This window comes from Lates calcarifer, linkage group LG12, assembly GCF_001640805.2.
Source record: "Lates calcarifer isolate ASB-BC8 linkage group LG12, TLL_Latcal_v3, whole genome shotgun sequence".
Lineage (NCBI taxonomy): Eukaryota > Metazoa > Chordata > Actinopteri > Centropomidae > Lates > Lates calcarifer.
Window position 1 is genome coordinate 14,413,359 of NC_066844.1, and position 26,860 is coordinate 14,440,218.

Here is a 26,860-nt window from a genome sequence, read left to right on the forward strand (position 1 = left end):
GCTAAGATATGCTAAAGCTCACAAAGACTGGAATGAAGATCAGTGGAAAAGAGTGTTATGGAGTGACGAAATTTTGGATCAGATTGTCGACAATATGTGAGAAGAAGAACTGGAGAGAGATGGAAGAACGAGTGCTTGCAGCCTTCAGTGAAACATAGTGGAGGGTCTGTCCTGGTTTGGGACTGAATTTGTACCAGGGGTATGTGATATTGTTCGAATCAATGGGATCATCAATACTAGATCTGAATGATATAGAGGCAGTATGGGATCACCTGGATAGAGAAAGAAGTAAAAATAGTCTTAATCTAAAGAACTCTGAGAAATGCTGAATGACAGCTTGAAGCCCGGTATAATACCAGAAGATAACTTCATGACAGTCTCTCCAAAAGAGTTCAAGGTGTGCTTAGTGCCAAGGGAGGTCACACTAAATACTGACTTCTGCCTGGAGAAGCCATTTTGTTCGGCAAATTGTGTGGTTTTTTCTTTTATTTTGTATTTCCTGGATTTTCCGTTTGTATCTTAAAAAAAGACACCAGAAAAATAAATTTTGACAGTCATTAAAACTTAGTGGCCTAAGACTTTTGCACAGTACAATACATACAAAACTGATGACTAATTTTAAGCAAAACTAGTGGCACAGTTCCAGGGATAGCAAAGTCAGTCCACGGTTCCATCACTTTGGTTCAGACTGAAATACCTCAACAAATACTAGACAGATTACTGTTGTGTTGTGTTCTGTTCTTTTAATCTTCTTATCATCCTGCATAGTAAAGGAACATTTTGTTAAGGTCTTCTTCATACTGACATTTTACTTTTTAAATTGATGCACCTCAAATGTTCAGTGATGAAAAAATAAGGTTCTCTGTGAAACTTTGCATTTGGTAATCACTATTTCATGACTTTTATTGTTTATCAAGTGAATACTAAAATGTATTGAATTTCATATAGTTCTGTTTGTTTGATTTGACACTTTCATGTTTGATTTAAACCTACTTAAAGCATCAAAAGTTGCTTTTGAGGGTAGCAGCTGACACTTTGAGTACCCCAGATAATCCCAATGACGATTTCTCACATCCCGACTGACCAAATCAGATTACAGAGGCACCTCAGGTTGTTCCCTGAGATTGATTAGCTCAATTACCTCCAACATGTTTGCTCTGTAACCTTTTAATCTTTCCGCAATGACAGTTCACTTTAGGAGAAAGAGGTTAATCAAAGTCGCTATAATGGTTTAATCCGGTATATTAGTGTTTTTCCTGAGGCAAACCACTTCAAAGATTTGTTAAGAGTTCCATATGGCACAATGACTTCACCTGAGGAAGACGATGGATCCTAGAAGTAAAAGAATCTGTAAACCCTTCTTCTGTTTTCTTCTTCTTGTCTGTATGCATACTAGTACTTTAGTGTAGTGTAGTTTTTGCTGTACCTTATATCTGTGCTTTCAGTATGTAAAATTGCTAAGTGGATGCTAGCTATTGTGTTGATTACCCCTCTTGACTGCTTTTTCCATGTGGTTCTGTGATGTTTCGAGGGTAGGTCTGGAATTCCGCTAGTTCTGAATTATTTGTGTTTAGTAAAAGTTCACTACTAGCAGAACTCAGATTTGCTCCCAACTACCGACGGGAATCCCCACAAAGACCAAGGGTGAAAATGTGATTTTCACACTTGCTGTTTGATCAGCAGGTGGTCAACATGTATAATGAATGTGTTTATTATACTTAAGTGAAGTGCTGATTCTTATGGTCTTGTGCTCACTTCATATCAGGTACTAATCCTTCTCTCAGATCTGTGTGCATATGTTGATTATGGTGGTTGTAATGACCAGAATCTTCTCTTTTTTTCTTATCCCTGCAACACAGATAAACCCTGATGGCCAAGACACTTGGCAAGTTATTCTTCCCTGGACTGTGTACAGATACATGTGACTACAGCATGTGTTAAGCTGCTAAGATATCCTCTGAACTCTTAAAGGCAAAGTCAGTAAACCAGGGAACTTTGTATCTCCAACAGTGTGGGCAACAGGTAAAAATTAGTCTGAATTAAATCTGAGGATGATGGATTGTGCCTTAAAACCATTAAAACATTTGATTTGCATTTTTGATACATTGGATTAGACTGTGTTGCCATGTCAGATGGATTTTTTGGCACCTATATGAGATGGACAACGAGTGCTTCAAGAAGCACATCATGCAGCTGACGAGCAGAAGACTGGCTCTCCGTCTCAGCTAACACCTTTACTCCACAACTGAAGACATTAATCATTAACTCACTGGTATTTTCCAAATTCCGAAATTGCCTTTTTACACATCCATTAGACATAGAACAATGTTAGTATTGAGTTGGGATAGTATTTTATGAGCACCTATTCTGAGTTACTAGTCGCTAACTTTTCTGTCTGCCGTTAAATTAGCATTGGGTGGCTCTTTAGGGGTTTGCTTCTAAAAAACTGCAGCTGTAACTGCTGGAAACAGAGTTAATAAGACCACTGAGATTGAACCACATAGTAAATTTACATGTTTTTAAAGCATCAAAATGGCTGAAAGGGGCTTGAAACCTTAGGTCATATTTCTCTGTGTTTGTTACTTAGAGCAACCCATTTCACATAACGTGAATATTAGCAATGATATAATGTCCTTCTAAACAATTCTGACTAATGCAATTTTAACAGAGACAGAAATGGGTTTGGTAATGGCCTCTCTGTAAAAATGGTTTTGAAATGCGTTCCTCTGCATACACTGCTTCACTACACTTAGTGAGTAAGTAAGTAAGATTATCACATTAAAGCTAAGTTGATTTTGGTTTGAACTGTGAAAATCACACCGTCTGTCAGTCGACATCCCTGGTGGAAGACAAAGAGGTTTGAGCTGGTTAATCTTGGAATCCTCCCTGTCGGAGTAAATCCCTAATTCAGTCAAGTACTTTTGCCACTGTAAACATTTGATACAATATCAACCACTTCATTTTCTTGACCAGTTCAGTAACTTCTGCTGAGATGTACAACCTGGTACTGCTCCATAACCCTGATTTGTAACAGTTTTTTAAGAAACTAAAACAGTTGGAAGAAAAATGTTCAAGGCTCTACAGATCTCAGCACTGGTAGTCATAAAAATCACCAAACTTTTGATATGCTTGATATTTTTATATTCATCTGAAAAAAAATCCAGTGATTTGCTTTATATATTTTTTTTTTGTTTTTTTCCCATTTGCCACAGAGCTATATTTACTAAAAAAAGGAATAAAACAATAAATATATACTGTACAAATAACAATGTTTCCCAGGTTTTTTTTTTCCAAAACAGAGAACATGAAGATTTATGCAGGAGCCACAGAGGAGACTTCTGTCTTTGATGTGGATACTTCAGAGCCATCATCCACTTGTTTGCCAAAGAGCTGCATGATGCATGTGCGGAACTGATGAGGAGAGAATAAAAAAGTGTGTTAAAAATGAAAAACAAACACACTTGAATGGAATGTAAGTCAATAAGTGGTTGTGACAGTTGTGCCCACCTGTCGGTTCATGAAGACATAGATGATTGGGTTGTAGATGGTGGCGCTCTTGGCAAAGTACGCAGGCATGGCAGCAGCCAGAGGATGGAAGGCATATCCAGGATTGGCCGCGGCGAAGCAGGCAAAAAAGGTGTAAGGTCCCCAGCAGAAACAATATGCCAGGATCATGACAACCACCATTCTGGATACTTCTTTCTCAGCTTTCTGGGTCGACTCTGATTCCTTCTGCTGCATGGCAACCTGTGATCAACAAATCAACACAGTGTGAGAGCTGGCCAGGCTGTAAACTACTTCAATTAAGAGTATCAAACTCCAGGTAACTTACAGAATGGATAGCCCACCAGACGGCAAGGTAGCACAAGATGATAATAGCCAAGGGGATGAGACAACAAGTAATCATAAGAACAATCATGTAGGACTGGACTCCAGGGTCTTCACTTCCACTGAATACATCAGGTCCACAGGAAGTCTTCAGTCCATGGGGCCAGTACCTGATGCAAGACAATGTCAATGTCAATCAAAACTCTTTGTTTTTGTATATACTCTATATCAGTAAGATGAAAAACAGCAGGCTACCTGCTCCAGCCAAAGATGGGGGGAGCACACCAGACTGCCGACCAGACCCAGGAGAAAATAATTCCAGCTGAAGCCCATTTGGCATCAAACTTGATGTTTCCAAAAGGTTTGCACACAACTATCCATCTCTCCCAGGAGATGATAGTCAAGGACCACAGGGCAGTGATTCCTGTGTAAAGGAGTATGATACTCAGAAAAGGCATTCAACTCACAGATAGCATATGACCAAGAGTTATCTCTTAACAAACCATTTAAAAACACATTTCCAATAAAGAGAAACAAAACTGTGACCACTTACCACAAGTGGAGACAGTGAAGCCCTCAAAGACGCACATTGGGTGTCCCAGAATGAAATAACCAAAAAACTGGTTGCATACACTGATGGTGCTGGCAAAAACTGTCTCTCCAAGATCAGCAACTGCAAGATTGACCAAGATCCAGTTCAGTGGGTGACGGAGTTTCTTGAACTTTGCTGTGGCGACCAGGACGAGGCCATTGGTGAAGACTGATGCCACGACCACAAAAAACATCCAGACAGTTGCAACATTGTAAACCCATCGTGGAGCAATGTGGTAATTGGGACCCTCAAAGGGATCTGGGGGGAAAAACACACACACACACACACACACACACACCCAATTAAATATATTAAATAAATCTTTTGTTAGAAGGGAAAATATACAGCATCAGCAGCAGCATTACATTTGAATCAGATTGTAATTAAAGCTGCATTAAGCACTAGAGGGCAGAAAATGCTCTGCGGAGAAATGTGGTAATTAACAGGTCATTAAAAGGATCTGAGAAAATACAACAGATCTGCACATCACCAAGTTCTTTGTTTAATGGCTTGGAAGCCAAATTGTGTCTTTGTGTTTATATGAGATAAAGCTCTGGATTCGTCTCAGGTGAAATCTTCAGTTCATGTAATTTCATGCAGTACAATATAGCTTTTTAATAAATAAAATGAAATAAAGTACCAATACTGTACAATAACATTATCAAATGTCTTTTAATTATTTAAGTCAAATGATTAAAACAGTTTAGACAATTCAGCAAGATATCCCTTCAATCATACACTATGTCCCTCCAAACATAATTGGTCAGTGAATGCATATTTTAAATAATTACTAAATAAATAATTTTAAGTTTATAAATGTCTTTTATCAGTTTCTGGGTCGACATTCTGCTGTTGTTATTCCTGATTGTAGAGCCTTAGTTTTAGTACCAATCCCTCATATAATTATTATTGCCATTAATTATTCAAAAAAATGATAATACTTTACCTCTGGTATGGTTGCTGTTTGTGTAAGTGAAGGCAGATCCCCTTGTTGTATCTTCATGGTACCGCCTTGCGGCAAAAGCCTGTTTTCCCCACTCTTCTGCCATTTTGATCTTAAAGGGAGGTCTTCAGCAGTCAGCCTTTTCTTGTCACTTGCAACCTCCTTGAGTGACTGGTGCTACACATCTGACTTTAGCTTTTATACTTGTGCCTCAGAGACCTCTGATACGATTAGGTCACAATCAAATTACAGCCACGGTCCGCAGCTTGGCAGTGATAATCAGCTGCAAAGCAATAAACTTATTTTGAGCTGTAATTAAAACTATCAGCTAATTAGGTTAAGACACAAAATGCCACAATAATCTCGTTTGGAGGCGGATTTCCGTCCACTCACTTAAAATGGAGATTAGTTGCCAGACCCTTGACTAACACATGTAAATTTTGAGCCACCAGTGTCCTTCACTAAATCCTGCAGTAGCCAGTATTGTCTATTACTTACAACTATAGCAATGTTGAATTGAAAAAGAAATAAAGCAGCACTGAACTGGTTTATGATTAAATGTCGCAAATGACCATTCAAGCTTTTAAGGAAATGTGTCTTTTCTTTTACTTTTGTATGCAGAGGAATAATTCTACAAAGGGACACTTACTATCATGAAATGAATCTGTTGCATGGTAATAAATTAATTTGGGAGATTAAAACAAACACTGGAGAACTGTGCACTGAATTTTATATTGTGTATGACACTTGTTGTGTATACATGAGGACCCTGGTGGGCATGGAAGGACAGCCAGGTCTTAGGCAGCTTAATTGGATAGGTGGGGATCCTCAGAACTGTAATAGTGACAGTCGGAGTTGACATGTGAGCGAAGTAAGACACCCTTAATCCCTCCGGAAAGAGAGTTCACCTCAGAACACAGGATTTTTCAACTACCCTTTGATCCTACAACTCACGTCATAGTCCGCATGGTAAGGTCAAAGTATCAGTGTAACATATCCTGACTTATGAGCAGCGGCCCTGAGGATAAACACTTGAACACATGGTAGGTATGCACGGATAATTTGTTTTGCGTCACTGAATAAATGAGTTTCTTTAACTTAAGGGAAGATTATTGGCCCAAATAACAGGTCAACAAAATAACAGTAAAATAATCAGAAATCAAGGCAGTGTGATGGTGATATTGTTAAAACAAACAAAATAAAACAAGCAAACAAAAAACACAAACAAATGGATCCAAAAACCCAGTCCAGGTCACACACCTGTGGGCCTGTGAGGATGGATGTGTGAGATGCCGGAGTGGAGCTGTGAAGTCCTGTCAGAGTCTTATTGCTGTCATTTGCTCTAAAGCACAGACTGAATTTCTTTATGGGAACAGTTGAAGTTTTAATATCGAGTTAAAAGCAACTTCACTAACTGTCTGAGATATCATTGTGGATTGTTGAGCTGTGAATTTCAGATATATATGCTGTAAGCTGTGTCAGTCCAAAGCCCTTCAGTTCTGTGTATTCTCAAAAGGATATTGTGTCTTCAGGGGATAAGAGCAGCCAGTGATTAAGGAATCCAGTGTCCAGCTGCACACTTACTTACTGCCTTAACTTGCTACTGACTCCTTAATTTGCTCAGCCTGCCTTTTGGGCATTATTGTAGCTGCCAGCATGTGTTGCTTTCTAATTTAATTAAAAACACCACTTAAATTCTGCTGTAGGTTTCATTTTTATCCTCATTTATTTGAAGTAAATGACACACAGCTGATGTTACTGTTCAAATCAGCTTGGACATGTAATGTTCCACAGTTCTAACTAAATTACTGGATTGATGGAGATGATTCAGTCTTTTTAGAAATGTCATTTGTGGAAAAAAAAAACAAAAACAAACAAACCCTGCCTTATCCTCTCTGCAACAGTTTATTTTTTAGTCATTTAGTGATACCTCTTCTCTCTTGAAGTCATCAGTATGTTTCAAAAGAGGCGCTTTTCTAACTGCATCTGAAACGCTGATGCCAGAATCGGAGAAAGGCTGCAGCTGACAATTTTCTAACTTTCGAAAACAGACGATCCTACAGTCACACCCACTTTACAGAAGAGATTAATCGCGTAAGAAGAAGTAAGTAAAGTAGGCAAGATTTCTCTTCCTAGGTACCCCATCCTTTTTTTTGTGCAGTTCATTACATTGAGACTACAATGATGTAGTGTCTGTTGATGTACAACAGATAGAATTTGTGGAGAGAGATTGGATAAGGGAGGCAGTGGGATGCAGCCAGAGTGGGGCTAGAAGGCTATCAATGTGGCCATTCAATCAGGTAAAGGCAATTTTGTGTCAAACATAGTCAGATGACACAGTGTGGTACCAAGGCCCTAACTCCTCTGCCTCGCCTTCATATTATTTTGTTTTTAACAGTTCAGTTAAAAGAAGGACAACCATACTGACAAATTCATTATACAGTGATTATACCATCTATGTTTTACAAATTGCCAAATTAAAAGCATATTGATTAAGTACGTAAAAGTACATGGTAAGTCAAAATAATAAACAAACTAGAGTTACCGCCTCACAGATGCCACCATCAACCAATCAAGTTGCAGTTTACATCCATGTCTATCAGTATATAATACACATAGTGAAGACTCTGAGGGAATTTAACAAAAGGTATTAAGTGTACTTTATTTTAATTATCATATGATTTCTTGAATTGTGGCCAAAAATGCATTTTGTGAGTGACCTTGACCTTTGACTATCAAATTCTAATCACTTCAACCATGAGTCCAACTTAACACTTGTGCCATTTTTGAAGAAATTCTGTCAGAGTGTTCCAGAGATACTGTGTTCACAAAGACCAATGGACAACGTAAAAACATAATGCCCCTGGCCATTGCTGTCGCTGGTGCAGAGGCATAAAAACAAAAGAGAAAACTGGACAACCTACAGATTTCAAATTGGGATCTCCATTTGAAGTTATTTTATTAAAAAAGAAAAACATAGTATTATATCTCTAGAATGTGACAGTGATGATTATTGATCCTTTTGATTGATTGTTGATGAAGTAATCCTCAGTTAATTCTATCCACTCAGCATCACAGCGTTATGTTATACAGTAAGGCATGTGAGAAAAGGTTATGGTCTGGCTACACTGTTCTCCTAAATTTTGATCATGCTTCAGACTGGATTAAAAAATAATCTCATTCAATAATATTAACCCTCTTTATGTAATTCATGGTGCAACAAAAGGAACCATGCCATGCAGCTATAAACTTCAGATATTGTTAGCTGCTTTAAACTTAAAGCTCTACACAAGTGGCTTGCCCTTGTGCTTAAAGGTTTAAAGGACTTGCCATTTGTGTAGACCACAGAATCACAGGTATAAATTTGGGCTCCAGCTCCACACTAGTCCTCTGCTACACAGTTGAACTGGTGCCAAACCAGTCTGAGATATTCATATCTGAACATGTTGGTATTTTGTCCAACATTTTTAAACTGTGAGTCCAGTGTATCTCTCTCTGAAAATCACAAATACGTTAGTTTGAAATGAGTAAACTAAACTTTGACTTTGGTACTCTCTTTCCCCTTATCTGATCACCCACAGCACACGTTTTGCTATTTCAGTAGAATGCTTAGGTCTAAATCAAAATGGGTCAGGATGAGGTAACTGGTGCTCTGCTAGATTGGTCAGAGATTTCACTGTTACAATTTTCTCCAGCTATTTAGATAAAATATTATGCTATTTGTCCTGTAGTATAATTCAATAACTCCAGATTTAAAAAGAATTTTTCCAGATGACCAGATTTAAATGAAATATTTATCAAGTGGTCTTTTTTAAAAAATCTTTTTTTTTTAATACAGCAACACCAACACACACACACAAGTTTGTACAGAGACCTCAGCCATAATGGAGATGCTTTTCAGTGTTACTCATTAGTGAATCTGAAAGCATGGTTCTCTTACACAGTAAAAACATGACATATAGGGCAGCTGCAGCTAAGCAGGTAGAGTGGGTTATCCACCAGTCTCTCATGTCAAAGTGCCCTTGAGCAAGACACTGAGCCCCAGATTGCTCCTGATGGTTAGGCCACTGCTGTGTAGAGTAGCTTCTAACATCCAACAAGTGGCACAATGCAACTTGAGAAAACCACTGCATTCTATCCAACAGGAGTACATGAACACCATACAGTGCCTCTTCAGTTTCTGTAAAAACTCCATTATCTCCCTAATCAGTCGAATTAAACGACCTTGCAGCATCATCAATTAGATGGCAGGTACATGTGATTGCAGATCGCTGGGAGCAAGGAGATTTTAACAACTACCTTAAAAACAAAGAAAAATGAAAATCTTGTTTACTGATGGAAGTGAAATTCTAGACTGGTCGGCACAACAATATTTGCTCATTCTGGGCTGTCCCAGCTGAACAGGTGTTTTCAGCAGCTGAACTAAATATGTTTAACAAAACCACTAAGACCTGCCTCATGTCTTGCAGCAAGGTGTCACCTATGTTGTGTTAAACTGATAACAGCTCTTAACTGTTGAAGGCTACAGCCATTTTAATGTAGATACAAGAAAAGAATGGGTTAGACTTTGTTTAAGGTGCAAGATCTGCCCAGCATGCTTACCATAACCTAGTTAATGTCCTCCATTGAAGCCTGGGGGCTGAGCAGAATTATTCAGTACATTTAATATTTTGACTGGCTATACATTGAATATTTTAGAAAGATATGTGTTAACACTTGCATCCATGTAGCATACATTTACATATCACATTGCAGTGAATAACACCTCAAAATACCAGATTCAATAAAAGATGTATAACCATCATTAGATAACCATGATCTGAATGACTGAGAATCTTCACAGACATGATGCATTCTCAAGAAACACAAGGAGCTCTCTTAGAATCTACAAGTGTGCTCAAAACTATCTGGTCCATACAATATGCCGTCCAACCACAAATATTGATAACTATTCCTAAACCATCTGACAGGTATTGGAGCATAAGGATATCTCATCTGTTATAATCTTCTCACTGTTTTGTCCCCTTTTTTCATCAATATTTATTTAAAAGAATCAATATGTTTAAATTGCCTCACAGTTTGAATGTGATACGGTCAAATGGAAATGAGAAATAAGGTAAGAGATTCAATCAAATTTACAGGACTGTCAATTTTGGGTGTTTGTCAGTGCATAATTTGCCATTTAAATTCTCCTATACAGTATTAACTATGTTAACAATTAAGTAAGTGTAAGTGTAAGTAAGTGTGTCATTACTCTCATGCATGAAATATTTTGTACTAGTTGTCAGGTTTTCAGATATTTTATTTTGAAAGAAACTCTCCATCAGCATAGCACGGTGGAAAACGGCATTTTAGAGGATACTTAATTGTGGATATTTTTATTTATTTCCATTTGCTTTATTTTTGCTTATAAGGCAGTTCTAAGCAGGTATACCCTGCATTGCCTGATTAAGAACCTCTGTACCAAGCACTGAATTATAGCATTGATAAAACTGACCTTACATGATTGTGTCTTGTTTAAGGGTTTGTTAGTTAACAGCTGTAGCACTTTCTTCCATCTTGGTTTGAAGCTCTAATGAGAATCTGGTTGACCTAGTGAAATGCGGGTCAAGATTTCTCATGTCCCAGCAGACCAAAGCAGATTATACGGACAACTCAGGTTCTTCCACAAAACAGATTAACAAAGAGTAATTACTTCTGGCATTCTCACTCCATAACACTTTAATCTCTCCGGAACAACAGTTCACTTCAGGAAAAAGTAGAGGTTAACCAAAGCGGCTATCGTGGTTTATTTTAATCCGTTGATTCTGTGTTTTTTCTCTAGTCCACTGCTTGCACAGGTACCTGGCTTGCAGATTTGATAAGAACTCCATGTAGGACAAGGACTGCACATCAAGAGGAGGATGGATCCCAAAACTGAAGAAATCTGTAAACTTCTCTTCTATTTTACACTATTTCCAAATTTGCATAATAGTGCTTAACTTTACTGAATGTTTACTATTGTTTAAGTAATATTGATGTAATCAAACAGATTTTTAAAAATGTGTTCTTGATAGTGTTTTGCTCCAAGAGATGGATTTGATTATAGTTTTTACCCCTCTGGACTTCTTTTTCCATGAGGTGCTGTGATGTTTCGAGGGTAGGTCTGGAATTCCGCTAGTTCTGAACTATTCGTGTTTAGTAAAAGTTCACTACTAGCAGAACTCGGATCTGCTCCCGACTATCGACGAGACTCTCCATGACCCCCATGTGGTGAAAGCTTAGTTATTTACGCTCGCTGTCTGAATAGAAGGTGGTCTACATAAATAGTGACACTTAGTGGCCACAAATGATTACACTGGTGTGAAGTGAGCTGAGTCCACTTTTGCTAGTCATACGGTCTTGTGTTCACTTCACATCAGGTATAATCCTTCTCTCGGGTTTGTGCATATGTTGTTGAGGGGTTTTCTAATGCCCAGAATATTCTTGTTCTCCCTTTGCCTTCCCCTGCGCAGGTATCCCATGATGTCCAAAAAACCCTGAGTTGCAACAGTGGTATTTCCAAGTACTGACAGATAAATTTTCCAATATGACAGGTGTACAAAATGTGTCAGTATTATTCATAGTTCATGTTCATATTTGTATGTAATCAGATTTATTGTATGGATTTTACTTATCCCTGCATGCCTTTTCCATGATTAACTCTATCTTTATGGGAAACTGTTACAAAACTGACAATGGTGCTTTGAACTTGTCTTGAATTTTATACAACAGCTTTTAAATAGCTTATTTGCAATATTTCTAACATAAATGTAAACATTAATTCATGCTAATGATGTTAAAAAAAATCTTGCTTTTTTTTCTAGATTGTACATTTACTTTTGATCTGTGCCAACATGGGGACTTGGGTGTAAGTGCCTAGACTGGGATTACCGGGTAATCCTATTCAGCCCTCTTTTGCTTATTGTGCTAAACCATTTGAAAGCAAGTGGATATGACGACTTTAAACAGTGAGCCGTTTATCATACTACTACTAATAATAATGATAATGATAAATTGTATTCCTGTAGCTCACTGTGTGTGTGTGTGTGTGTGTGTGTGTGTGTCTGTGTGTGCATGTGCATGTGTGTGTCTGTTTGCCAGTTGCCAAGTAATTGTCTAACCCCTGAAAGGTAAAGCCTTTAATTCTCTGATTGGTGAGTAAACTGGTGAAGTAACGGGCACATTATGGTCGACAGATAAGGCTGACTGACAGACTGGATTAATTTGAGTTTGGCTACATGTTTCCAGCAGAGAGACAACATCAGGTCATTAAGCCATATAAAGATAAACAAAGACATTTATTGTAGTCCTCCTGTGCTTTCAAGTTTCACTCAAAACATATTTCACTGCAAATTGTCTTTCTAGTTTACTGCTGAGGTTTTTAAATATAAAGTAAAGTTTGCACTTTGAAGCTCTGTTGAGCACTACAATAAATCCAGGGAATGTCAATAAGGCAGAAATGTGGGTAGGGTTTTGGCATTTTCTTTAAGTCACCACTATTTAAAAATGTAACTTTGTTACATTATAAAAACAACATTATAGAAACATGTAATTTATTTAGAATCATTGACAAATGCATTTGTGGACTTTTTCCCATGTACAACGTAATAATCTTACAAGCTTACAATGTCTGGTCAGCTGATCCAGGGTGTTTTCTTAATGTTTGCCCACATTTAAAGATTTTTTGTTTTGTTTTGTTTTGTTTTGTTTTTTTCTCAAGCAGAGGTAATAGCTGTAAAGCTGTAGGTCAGCTATTTATCAAGTCTCTGTTAGTTGTAGTTTTTACATTCACGCGTGAAATCCAACACAACAAATTCACTACATGTTTTCAAACTCATTCACAAAGATCCTCAATTTCTCACAAGCATTTCCTTTGACAGGTTAAACGACTAATAACTACTATGGGTTTCCAGTGACCTGAAACTTCAGTTCTTATAAGACAAATGAAAATCTACAACTGAATACAAAACTAAAAGATGATACATTTTTGTTATGTGCAGCTGCAGCTGATATCCTAGTAAAGACACAAATAATCACTTCATCACTGGCATCATTTTTTATTTTTGTATTAGTTTTTTTTCCTTTGCTTATAACTCTATCTGTAAGAATGATATAATTCTATTTTTCTATACAGAGTTATTTACAATATGTAACAGAGAATCATTTAAGCAGGTCCGACTTTAGACACTTCAGTTACTGATTGACTTGCTGATGACTCCTCATCATCGCCTCCACTCATCCCCAGGGTCTTCCTTATACATGAGCGGAACTGAAAAACAAAATGGTCACACTTTTTTGTTTTGTTTCATTTGTTGCTGGGGGAAATACCTTTCTTTTGCAGGTCACTCTCTCAGGGATCATATGCGGTAACAATATATAATTACTTAGTTCACATAATTCAATCATAAAATACAAATTGATAATAAAGTTTTCTCTCTGGACATGGAGCAAGCTCTCTGTATGTTTTGAAAGACACCATTAGGGGGCACTGTTGGCCTTCTCACTTATGATTGAAATCAACTGTGTTCCTTTGTCACTGTTTTAAGTTCAGTATAACTAACCTTGTTCCACTGTGTATCTTTTAAATCAAAGTGAATACTTGACAATAAACTCACCTGTTTATTGAGGAGGATGTAAATAACAGGGTTGTAGACTGTTGAAGCTTTAGAGAGGCAGGAGGGTATGGTTGCCAGTCTCAGGTCAAATGGCTGTCCTCGGTTGTTCACAACCCAAAGAGCAAAGGAGGCATAAGGCATCCAACATACCAGGAAGCCCAGTACCATGACAACCACCATCCTGGTCACCTCCCTCTCTGCCTTCTGGGTGGAGGCAGACTCTGCTTGGGCTTTTGCTGCCTGTTGAGGAGGAGAAGTACAGAATTCAGTGGTGGATCTGAGGGATGCACATGCACACTCAGGTCTATGAAATGAAGTGAGTTATTTTTTATTTAAGAAAGTTCTTTAAGAAAGTACATGCAATGTAACTAAACCCCATAGACAACAATAGATAACCTGAGAAATATTTCCTACCGATTTCAGCATGAAAAGCAGCTGTGAGTAGCAGAAAACAATGGTAAAGAAGGGGACAGAAAAGCAGAAACAGAAGAGGAACATCACGTAGGACTCGTTGTTAAACTTGTTGTCAGTTGTGTACCAGTCTGGTCCACAGGAGCACTGCATGCCCTCTGGGATATACCTGGAGAGAAAGACAATGAATCAGTGTGACTCTCTGAGAATAATAGGACTATAATAAAAGATGAACGCAACTGTTTTCAGTGTTCAGTCTGACCTACTCCATCCAACCAGAGGAGGAACTGCAGCAATCAAAGCAAAGACCCAAGTGACTGCGCAACAAGCTATCGCATGGTGAGGTTTGAAGGCAAAGTTCCCAAGTGGCTTGCAGACAACCAGCCATCTTTCAAAAGCTACCACAGCAAGAGACCAGAGGCTTACCATACCTGTAACAAGCCAGAAAAGAGAAAAGACTGATACTGATTACACTTCCATACTACATATTTGTAATATATATATATATATATATATATATACCTAATGTGGAATGAACATCTATTTCTTAGTTAATACATATAAATTAACAGTCTCTGGTCTTCTGCCTGGGGATCTCACTTTGCATCCAGCTTCATGAAGAATTAAAAGACCAGAAATTTAGGGAAGTCAGAGCCAGCCTGGCTTTAAAAAATAAATAAATCAGACAACTTGAAGCCAACTAATGCAAAGATGTGGAACTGCGGCATTATGCTTTATGCAGCATTATGATTTTTTAAAATTAGTAGACTAGTTCTCTACTAAGGTGCTGGAGGCATCAGTGAGTCCAAAATTATTGAAAAAGATCTCCACACAACCAAATTCACCATGAGATTTTTTTTTCTATCATAGTAATTGTGCTTTACAAACAATACACATAAGAATATATCTCACACATAAAAAGAAAATATTTGCTTGTATGTAAGCTATTTTTGCTCAGTAGAATTAATCCTTATCCTCCTTACCACCAAGAGTTGCTGTAAATCCTTCAATCTTGCACCCGAGCGGACCAAGAATCATGTATCTGAAGGCAAAGCAGTAGAAGCAGGTGAAGGAGCCCACAGAGGAGACGAGGAGGTTTGCCACAGCCAAGTTCACCAGGATGTAGTTCAGATGAGACCGGAGCTTCTTATATTGAGCAGTGCATGCAATAGTAAGTGTATTGATGCCCGTACCAGTCACAAACAGGAAGAACATAAAAGCTGACATGGAATAAAAGATTCCTGAGCTTCCTAGGTGATCCTGGGGAACCAGGTACGGGCTGAGGGATGTGATGTTGTTGGTGTCCAGAGGGATGGGGATCCAGAAGTCTTCTGGGAACTCCACGGGACGATTTCCCCTCATCTTTCTCCGGTTGTGAGTCAAATAAAAATTCAAGCACTGTTCAAAAAGATGTTAAATTGATACTATTGTTCAAATTCTACAAATAAATTCCTTACAATTCAAACACTAATCAGAGATTTGATGTTTTTAGTGTCTTCTTGTGGAGCTTTGTCTCTTCAATGCAGAGTTAAAGCTGCATTTATAGGAACTTTAAATATTACTCAGGCTCAACTTAATTGGCTTAAGAAGGGGATTTACGGGCCACACAGACCACACATACACATAACCCACTCCCATAACAACACCTTTGAGCTAATATAGAGATTAAGTGTCTCAATACCTAGTTGGCAGGGATCATCTCATTACATCCCAGTGCAAGGGCCCTGTGTTTGTGAACCACGTGATCTGATCATCACTGATGTTCAGGAGCTCAGTCGCATGCATTCGGCCCTCAGTAATCCAGGTTAGTGCCAGTTTACCTCAGGCTTTATGTCTCTTGGCACAGTACCAATATTTTCAAAGAGTTTCAAATTTTTTGTTTTTTGACAGGTATCCTGATGTATTAGAGGAGATTTATTATAAAAAAAAAAGTCTGAAATAGTAACATTCTAAATAATTTGTTAGTTTAATTAATTTTGAGAAAAATGGCCTTGGACCTTACTCTATTTGGAACCTCACTGTTTTTACACTAAATATGTTTCTGTAGGGATAGAAATAACCTCTCTGTCATATTGCATTTTTTAATTTAATTGTTTTGCTTTGTTTTTTCAATTATTATTATTATTATTATGTTAGGATTTTGCCTATATTTATTTATTTATTATTTTTTAAAGTACTTTTTTGGGCATTTTTCACCTTTATTCACAGGACAGTGAGAGAGAGAGAGAGAGAGGAAACAGGGAGAGAGTGGAATGACACGCAGTAAAGATCTGGCCGGATCGGGAGTTGAACGAGGGTCCACCTGCTCAGACCACTAGGACCCTATGCGCCCTAACCATTCGGCTATGAGGGTGCTTTTGCCTATATTTGATAGGACAGTGAGAGAGACAGGAAACAGGGAGAGTGTAAGGGAATGACATGCAACAAAGGTCCAGTTGGATCAGGAGTCCAACCAGGGTCTGCCAGCTCAGCATGCACTCTAACCATTCAGCCATGGGGGCACCCCAACTTTTTTTAATTTCTCAGTAAATAATGATTTATTTTCATAACACAGCTTGTGTAAGAGTCTCTTGTATGTTGCAATTAATATGGGTCAAAATATACTCATAAGGTCCAAACCAGTGACTGTGCTGATTTCCAGTATGAGTAATATACAGACACTATAAGCATGTTTATATATATTTTTTTATTTTTCACATTGCATATTATTTATGATTTCTTACTTGAATTACAACTTTGCACATACATTCCTTCATATGACAAAACATACACACAGGTATAGCCATTGTTATTTACAATTCACAAATCATTAGTGGCAAAGAAATCAGGGAAGTCTTGATGTTCAGTCTAAGCAGGCCCAACTTTGGAAACTTCAGTCACTGACGTTGTTGATGACGATTCCTCCTCACCTCCCCCCATCCCCAGCATCGTCATCATGCATGAACGGAACTGAAAGGGAGAAAAAAAAAAAAGTTTACTAACAGGAAGAAGAACAAATGTAGCATTAAATGTAGCCATCGAGATACTTCTGTATATAGTGGTTTTAGTTTGACATCACCATCCTGGCAAGGCAGATATATGAATGGTGATATGAATGTTGTGGTATGGTCAGATTAATACAATAAAGCACTGGTTCAAAACTTCTGTGCAAGCAGCAAGTAATTTTCCAAGTTACGGTCTGTTACACACTAAGAGGGGAATCCTTTAAAATGTGACACCACTGAATCACTGTGCTATCCAATTAAAGAATATCTGCCAGAACTGGTTAGTGTATAAAAACACTTTATGATTATATTATTTAAAATGCTTTGATTTCATATCGACAGGATCCTACATCAGTTCCCCTACATGTTTCTTTGCCACATAGTAAAAAGTGAATCCCTTTCCGAATGAGATGTTCATCACAACATTCAGCTGACCTGTTTATTAAAGACGACGTAGATAACAGGGTTGTAGACCGCAGAGCCCTTGGATAAGCAAGAGGGTATGGTCGCTAGCCTCAGGTCAAAAGGTTGCCCACGGTTGTTCACGACCCACAGAGCAAAACTGGCGTAGGGCATCCAGCACACTAGGAAGCCAAGCACCATGACAACCACCATCCTGGTCACTTCCCTCTCTGCCTTCTGGGTGGAGGCAGACTCAGCTTGGGCTTTTGCTGCCTGTTAACAGAGAGAGGAGCCGGGTGAAAGGTGCAAGAAATATCACTGAATGGATTGCTACTAGTTGCACTGGTTGTAGTGACAGTTTTATTCCGTTAAACTTTGGCTTGATTCATTTTAAGATGGCATGCAAAGCTAATACATTTAAACTTTATGATCATTTTAAGGTGTTTTGTGTGAGTGATTTCTTTGCCTCACCATTTTCAGTGTAATGAGCAGCTGAGTGTAGCAGAAGACGATGGTAACGAAGGGAACAGCGAAGCAGAAGCAGAAAAGGAATATTACATAGGATTCATTGTTGTATTTGTTGTTTGTGGTGTACCAGTCTGGTCCACAGGAGCACTGTAGGCCTTCTGGGATGTATCTGGAGAGATAATCACAAAGGCAATGAGTATATATCTGAACTTCCTTATGGTGTGAGATGAATTTTAAGTGTGTTGTCTGGTTCCGATTGCTTACCTGCTCCATCCAAACAGTGGAGGAACTGAGGCAATAAGCGCAAACACCCAGGTGAATACGCAGCAAGCAATAGCATGGTCAGGCTTGAAAATAAAGTTACCAAGAGGCTTGCAGATGACCAGCCATCTTTCAAAAGCTACCACAGCCAGAGACCACAGGCTTACCATACCTGGAATGAGACAGGCCGACGGTTTAAGACTCTTTTCAAATTATTATAAGTTAGCCCAGTGAAAGGAAGTCATGCTCAAATGGAATTTGTGAATTGTTTACAAATCTTACCCCCAAGCGTTGCCATAAAGCCTTCAATCTTGCACGCTAGAGGTCCGAAAATGAAATATCTGGAAGCAAAGGAGCAGAAGGCAGTGAAGGAGCCCACGCAGGATACGAGAAGGTTTGCCACGGCCAAGTTCACCAGGATGTAGTTGAGGTGGGACCGCAGCTTCTTGTATTGGATTGTGCATGCGATGGTGAGGATGTTGATGCCAGTGCCGGCCACAAATGTGAAGAGCATAAATCCTGCCATGGCATAGAAGGTGCCCGAGCTCCCCAGGTGATCCTGAGGAACGAGGAAAGGGCTGAGTGATGTGATGTTGTTGGTATCCAGAGAGATGGGTATCCAGAAGTCCTCTGGCAGCTCCGTACCCCGATTTGCCCTCATTTTGCTCTCTTTGTATGATTATTTATCAAAGCTGTTACACCTCCTAAATGTTATCCTTGAAATCACATATATCAAGAATACGTTTTAAAAGGCAGACAGGAATGCTACAGCGTTGGTGTCACAAACATCTCTAAAGTCAATCTCTTGTGGAGGACTGACTTTTATAAAGGGTCCCAGCATGCCGCTCATCCCAATTAATTGATTCTATAATTGATTGATTTATTTATACGGGGCTTGCATTAATTGGTGTAATTCATTTAGTGCTTTCCTATTCTAGCTCTGCTGCCAAATAGGTTACAGTCCAGAAAAAACTTGTGTGACCTGTTAAAGACAACTACTTTCGTGGAAAACAGTGTAATGGCAAATTTCTTTATCTGTAACCATTTGTGACATCTAGACCATTTGCTTGTTTACATTCTCATCGGAACGTGGATTCTGTGGGATGCTCCAGGTGTGAAAGATCACCCCAGGGGTGGGATGCCACTTCTAGTGGCAGACAAAGGGGTGCCAAGGAACAAAAAGATCAAGGATCCTTTGTTCCCCTTGAGGGGTGCTCCTCAGGTATAAAGGTCTAGATGTCCCTATGTTCAGGGTCTTTTGCCATCTCCTGACCGCTCGGGTGGTGACCGACCTTTTTCTTGCAAGGAAAATAAAACTTTGAGAAAAGAGAGGAAAAACAAACAGGAAATGTGTGCTAACGGCCTGAAAGCGTGGGTTGATGCTAATCTGACTGCTCCTTGAGAAATACAATAAATGAAGAGGACAATGTTCAGACAATGATCTAAATTGTGAATATGAATGCTGGCGATTAACCACATCCGGCTCTCAACAACCTCACCGTACTGGACTCAGTAAGAATTTCAAGATGTAGTCCTTTAGCATTACTTACAGGTATCTAAATCAAGGAACATACACACACACACACACACACACACAGCAAGTGTATGCACAAGCATGCATACACTTGCTTGCATACAGAAAAATGTGTACATCATGCACCTGTGTAGATATGTATGAACGCTTTGTCTTTGTCATCAAAACTTAAAACGTTAAACAGGTTAATCCCACTTTCTTTAAGAAGAGCGCAGCAGGTCTTTGCCCGCTAATCTGGTTTCCGTAAACATTAAATCTGATAATCTCATCTGCTGTATCCCTTTGTAATCCACTCTACCGGTTTAACTCAGGCTTTGTGTTAGCTTACTGGCATTTTCTTCTCCTTGCCTGAACTCAAAAGGTGCGTAAGACCTCGGAAATGCAGGGTAACAGCAGGAGGTGCTCATTATAAATCTGTAATTCCAAACACTCAACGCAGAGAGGGACATTGTCATCAGGATGTCAGAGAGGGCAGGTTAGATTTTAGGACAGATAAATGAATTGTGTAAGAATTATTTAAAAGAAGAAAAAAAGAATCAGATAAACAGGTATCGCTGGATACCTTAATCTGAACATTTTTTTTATTTATTTATTTTTACATTTGCTGTGCAAAAAATATGTTATTCATCCTATTTTGGAATAAAATGTGATATCTATGCAAATATATGCACAAAACATCATCATGTGTTCATATTTACAGTAGAGAAGTTATCCATCACCTGTGCAGCATTATTCTGACAGTAAAAAGGAAATAGTGTCGATGTTCAGTCTAAGCAGGGCCAACTTTGGAGACTTCAGTCACTGACTGCGTCGATGACTCTTCATCTTCACCGCTACCCATCCCCAACATCTTCATCATGCATGAGCGGAACTGGAAGAATTCAAAGGAAAGCAGATTTAAGAGACACATTTAAAAACTCTTCTTTTTGACAACCATAACAATTAAGCATGAGCTGTTTACACCAAAGTCTCTCTCTGTCGTCCAAGTAGCTACTTTTTATTGTATTTGTGTGTGTTTTGCTATGAAAAGGCATTTTCAATTGTGGTGAGTTTTCTTATTTTTGGTGGTTGGGTGAATTATAAATTACAAGTCTGACAACAGGAACAACCATAAACTGTACTTCTCAAGCACAGCATGAACTCTGCTATGCCTCAGAGACATAGTGTATTACTAAGCTGTCTTTTTATGCCTGCCCAAAACTGTAATATGTTTTCATCTGTCATACCTGCTTATTGAGCAAAACATAGATAACAGGGTTGTAGACTGCAGAGGACTTGGAGAAGACAGATGGTATAGAAGCAAATCTCAGGTCGAAGGGTTGTCCTCGGTTGTTCACAACCCACAGAGCAAAAGTGGTGTAGGGCAGCCAGCACACCAGGAAGCCAAGCACCATGATGACCACCATTCTGGTGACCTCCCTCTCTGCCTTCTGGGTGGAGGCAGACTCAGCTTGGGCCTTCGCTGCCTGTTGACGGAGAGAAGTGAGTTGAGTCTCACGACAGTCGTCAGTCAAGGTGAAATGCTTTCTGTTTCTGCCTCACCATTTTCAGCGTAATGAGCAGCTGAGAGTAACAGAAGATGATGGTGGTGAGGGGAACAGCAAAGCAGAAGCAGAAAAGGAACATCACGTAGGATTCGTTGTTGTATTTGTTGTTTGTGGTGTACCAGTCTGGTCCACAGGAGCACTGCAGGCCTTCTGGGATATATCTGGAGAGATAATCACAGTGTGCCTAGTGTAGCCTATGCCCCAGCTTTAACTTATAATAAGTGTAAATGTAACGGTGTGTGTGTGTGCATAATACTAACCTGCTCCATCCAAACAGTGGAGGAGCTGAGGCAATAAGCGCAAACACCCAGGTGAATACGCAGCAAGCAATAGCATGGTCAGGCTTGAAAATAAAGTTACCAAGAGGCTTGCAGATGACCAGCCATCTTTCAAAAGCTACCACAGCCAGAGACCACAGGCTTATCATACCTGGAACAACATACAGTCAAATTAAAATCATTTTTCACTTCATTAAAACTCAAGTACCATAATCTAATATATCTGTGCCTCAGAATTCATCTTACCACCAAGTGTTACCATAAAACCTTCAATCTTGCACGCCAGAGGTCCAAGAACAAAGTATCTGGATGCAAAGGAGCAGCAGGCAGTGAAGGAGCCCACGCAGGATACAAGAAGGTTTGACATGGCCAAGTTCACCAGGATGTAGTTGAGGTGGGACCGCAGCTTCTTGTATTGGATGGTGCATACAATTGTAAGCACATTGATGGCAGTGCCCACGGTAAATATAAAAAACATGTATATGGCCATTGCATAGAAGGTGCCTGAGCTTGCTAGATGGTCCTGGGGGACAAGGAAGGGGCTGAGAGTTGTGATGTTGTCTGTATCCAGAGGGATGGGGATCCAGAAATCCTCTGGAAGCTCTGTAACCCGTCCGTGCTTCATTTTGCCCAGTATATATAATAAGAAAAATCAAAATTTGCTTTTTATATGATGGTGCAATTCAGTTTCTTCTGCAGGTACGCTTGTATGTGGCAGTCCATTACGTAGGACTATGAGCAAATTTATAGGGCTGTCTAACCACTGTTTACTTGATTGAATGATTAAATAATTAATTGCCTGATTAAATCAGCCAAAGAACAGACTACATTGGTGAGGGAGATTAGAATGGCACAGGAAGGAATGCAGAATGTATAATGTGCAGTGGAATAAAAAACTGAGTGCCAATCCAAGATTTCACGATATCCTGTCCTCATCTCATCCCTAAGACACAATTTCAGGTCAAAAGAATGATACAGAGTACACCAAAACACTCCAGACACATACTGTACATGTACGGACATAAATGTGTACAGATGGGTGACAAAGGAAAAAGTCTCTTAGCGAGGTGTTGAGCAATCATGCACCTAGGCTTCAATTTTACAATTCATTCTCTGGAGTGTTTCGATGGTGGTGGCGGAGACCGCTGTCTATCTTGTCAGTCCATCTCCATCTCCCATGGGCGTTCAAATGGATTGAGATCTGCTAACTATGAAGGCCATACTATATGATTCACATCATTTTCATGCTCATCAAACCATTCAGTGACCGCTCAGGGCCTAAGGATGGGGGGGGGGGCATTGTCATCCTGGAGGGGGATAAAGGCAATCACTCAGAACAACTTTGCCCTGTTCTTTTGGTGTGTGCCACACATGCACTCGTCCACTTGTTGAGAATATGGTGAAGGATGACATACCTAACCATATCACTTTTTTCCACATCATAGACCAGTGTCTATGGTTTTTGCACCACTCTTAAATGTGAATTCATCTTTTCTTAATGAGGGGTTATACACTGTAAATCTACCATAATATCCCTCTAATTGTCAATGGAGAAAGAGCTGCTCCTCTGTTTTTCTTTACATATCACACTAATGTCATCAAATGTGTACTGTCTACCACAATTTCCTATATACTGATGTCTTGCCCATGGATCTATATGCAAATGTCACTGTAGTTACTGTTCCTATAGATCTACTAGCCAGTTGAGCAGTGTTTGCAACTGCCATCCGTGGACCCTCTTTCAAAGTTACTTAGATCTTTTCTTCTTGCCGCCTTGATACAAAATCTGAATTAACTGGACCTGCTCAGCATTTTCTACATGCCACCAAGCATGACTAGATAGATGCTCATTGTATACTTGTGTAGAAGCATCTGTAATGTTTCCCCACTCATTTATTCAGTTTGTTTTTGTCACCCCTCTTTATGTACCCATAAGTAAACAGTTCAGATGAGTTTAGTATCTCAGTGTCTTAGGTGGTTCAATTGGATCCAATCTGCAAGGAAGGTCATTGTTTTGGAATCAGCTAATCCCGTCATCAGTGCTATTACGACAGCTAATCACATTCAGTCTGGGTAACCTGCTTTTAGTTAGTATTAGGATGGATGATCTTTACCTTCATTATCGTATCAGGATCAAGAAAGGATTACCTTGTGTGGAGCGTAGATCTCAACAGAGAACAGAGCATTTTGTTTTCCCATATCAAAATCAGATACTGTAGGATACTGTTGTGTTAAAGATCACTTCTAGAGGCAGCCCAGTAGTGACAAATGTATCGAAGTAAGAGAGAAATATTCTCATTACATCTGCTGAAACTAGAAATGAATTACCAACTGCTATGGAAATTATATAGCCTCCTAAGACTGCGCTGGATGTTGCTTAAGGGTTTTTACTTGACACAAATATATTTTATGTGCAAATAAAATCCTCATTAGCCTAGCCGAGTGAATATTTGTGTACAGTATATTAGGTATTATTAGTGGTATTATTTTCATTATTATTGATTATCTTAACCTTTGTAAGTTGGTGTTAGGGTAGTATGCACATGCCCTGACCAATGAGCGGGGGCAAAAAAGGTCATAGGTGTCAGAATGAAGATCTATATGTCCCTGGTTCAATCCTGGGTTTTGGAAAGATGTGACTCCTATGTCTCTGTTACAAATAAGCTTGTATATGCTTTAGATAAATGTGGAGAGAAAAAAATAGCAGATTCATTACCATGAGACTGAAAATGCAAAAATAAACTCCCTGTGAAAAATCAATTCTCATGTGCTGTTGCAAACTAGAATTAAAATATAATACTAATAGCAGCGGTAATGCTGAAAAGGTAAAGGGTGCAAACTTTTGGGAACAAAAGACTAGTTAAATAAAAGTGACTGTAAAAACTCAGATTTATTAGACAATATCTAAAAGTAAGTTGCTGTTTACAAATGAGACAGAAAAGTAAATATGTTACTATGTTTAGAGAATATTGTCCACAACTAATGGAAACTTTAAGGGGGGTTTTAATAGCTATATTGCTAATAGTAACATCTGGGGGAAAAATCTGCTAACCATCAATGTAAAACAAATATTTGTACATCATTGTGAAAGTCTTTGAGCAGGTTAATGAGGTTTTACATGTGACGAGGGACATGAGCAAGTAGGATCATTGTCGTTCAATATAGGAAGCTAAGAAAACAGTGGACTTACAAGAGCATTAGGATGAGACTTTTTTCTTTCTGGGATTCTAAACACGTCAGTCACAACTAAAGAGGTAAGTGGTTTATTCTGTAGTTTTACCACAGTTGGCAGAAATAACATCCACTATTCTATTTTGAGTTCAATTGTTTCATTGTCTTGTATTCCTTCATTTGTGACAAATCCCTTAAAACATTTGACTATATGGTAACTATATTTATAAATATAGTCTCTTAAATCCAAAGTATCTCTTGATCTGATAGCACATTTTAGCCAGCAGCAAAATGGTCTCTAACCCATAGCGTACACACACTCCCACATACATCTCCGCAAAAACCTCCACCTCCTGCTGCCATAAGCCTTGATCCATGTCACTTGTGTGGCTTTACATCATGATCTCTTTAGGCTTTCAGAGTTCACTGTTCCAGCCGTTCCCTAAGACTCTTACCGTGTGTAAACCATTACCAGCAGCTCAGAGCGGTATGCAAAGGTCAAGGTGTTTGTCTGGGCTCCACAGACCAATTTAACCCGCTGATGCGCATGTGAACACATGCGTATATGAAAACATTATGCTGACTGATTATGTGATGATGAAAAGGAATGACTGTATATTTTTTTTTAAAAGCATGTCCTTGATTCTAGTAGCCTCAGTGTAAGACTGATGAGCTGCAATTCTGTAAGTTAAAAAAAATGACTGCAGGTTTCTTGCCTCTTGGCCCAAAGTGATTTGGGAGTCATTAGAAAATGGCAGAAAATGAAAAGTCAGTCACAATGATGGTAAAAACTTAGGTTGCGTTTCTCAGAATTTTTATCCATTTATCCAATCACTACCCTACTGACGTGCCTAATGAGTCTCCAGTCTGTTTGAATAAGTCTTCCACAACATCAGAATTAATCCCTCACCTGCAGCACATGAATAGCACACTGACTGATGTTTCTACAAGCTTACTTTTGTTTTTGCTTTTCTTGAATTCCTCTTAAATGAAAGCACATTTGAGCAACTATATCACAAACCTAATTCTACACATTCTATCAGACAACAAAAATGAATACCTGAAGATTTTCTATTGTTTTTTGTGGCAAGACCTAATTTTTACTGTTACATCCAGAAACCCAAAGATGACTCGGTCAGTGGTTCTATGAACACAAGTTTGGATCAGATCCACCAGCTGCGAGAAGGAGACAAAAACTGTATGTGGCATGGTAAAAACACTGAAAGTATCTGAAAACCTGAAATAAATTAATCATGTTGGAAATTTCATAGTAGATGCACAAATTTTATTTAAGTGAGAGAATAGTTCATGACTGACCAGTAATACAAAAGCTATGTTTTTTTTGTTTGTTTTTTTTTTATCCTGTTTCTTTTTCTGTCATTTCTGCTACAGGTACATTGTGCTGCTGGGAGACATACAGACCAAAGGAATGGCTGCAGGAACAAAAGAAGATATTTTGATAAAGAGTACATTACATGTAACTATATGTCACAAAGGTTCGTGCCAACCTGTAGGTAACATTTTTAAATTTGAATTTCTTTTAACTAATACGCATGGTACACCTTTTTGAAATATTTTTATTACTGATGGATAATGGATGGACCAATATTGATCAGAACATGGGTTTATACAAGTTTATATGAGTTTTAACAGATCACCTGTCTGATGGTGTTGCAAAGCTATGAGGGTGCAGCTGTATGTTGTGGTACTTACTGACAGTACAATATTCAGCCAGGCTCTGAACTAGGTTGCTATATTAGTGTTCACCTTGAAGCTTTGCATAAGGGACATGATGAACAGCACAC

The 26,860-nt window shown here is 38.8% G+C and overlaps 4 protein-coding genes across 4 annotated transcripts; all 4 read right to left on the reverse strand.

Moving 5' to 3' along the window:
- Positions 1-3,312: 3,312 nt before the first annotated feature.
- On the reverse strand, positions 3,313-5,504 carry opn1lw1 (opsin 1 (cone pigments), long-wave-sensitive, 1). The gene is made up of 6 exons (XM_018679982.2): positions 5,367-5,504; positions 4,382-4,678; positions 4,084-4,252; positions 3,833-3,998; positions 3,508-3,747; positions 3,313-3,411 (listed from the first exon to the last, which is right to left on the reverse strand). The coding sequence occupies exons 1-6, from the start codon at positions 5,467-5,469 to the stop codon at positions 3,313-3,315; spliced, it is 1,074 nt and encodes a 357-aa protein (XP_018535498.1). The 5' UTR covers positions 5,470-5,504.
- Positions 5,505-13,548: 8,044 nt separating this feature from the next.
- On the reverse strand, positions 13,549-15,772 carry LOC108885582 (blue-sensitive opsin). The gene is made up of 5 exons (XM_018679983.2): positions 15,394-15,772; positions 14,673-14,841; positions 14,414-14,579; positions 14,000-14,239; positions 13,549-13,653 (listed from the first exon to the last, which is right to left on the reverse strand). Exons 1-5 carry the CDS (start codon positions 15,770-15,772, stop codon positions 13,549-13,551), a joined length of 1,059 nt encoding a protein of 352 aa, XP_018535499.1.
- A 1,485-nt stretch (positions 15,773-17,257) lies between these two features.
- LOC108885583 (blue-sensitive opsin-like) lies at positions 17,258-19,186 on the reverse strand. The gene is made up of 5 exons (XM_018679984.1): positions 18,808-19,186; positions 18,529-18,697; positions 18,268-18,433; positions 17,830-18,069; positions 17,258-17,359 (listed from the first exon to the last, which is right to left on the reverse strand). Exons 1-5 carry the CDS (start codon positions 19,184-19,186, stop codon positions 17,258-17,260), a joined length of 1,056 nt encoding a protein of 351 aa, XP_018535500.1.
- A 1,484-nt stretch (positions 19,187-20,670) lies between these two features.
- On the reverse strand, positions 20,671-22,509 carry LOC108885586 (blue-sensitive opsin). Its single transcript, XM_018679988.2, has 5 exons — positions 22,131-22,509; positions 21,867-22,035; positions 21,602-21,767; positions 21,286-21,525; positions 20,671-20,930 (listed from the first exon to the last, which is right to left on the reverse strand). The coding sequence occupies exons 1-5, from the start codon at positions 22,507-22,509 to the stop codon at positions 20,829-20,831; spliced, it is 1,056 nt and encodes a 351-aa protein (XP_018535504.1). The 3' UTR covers positions 20,671-20,828.
- Positions 22,510-26,860: the final 4,351 nt, after the last annotated feature.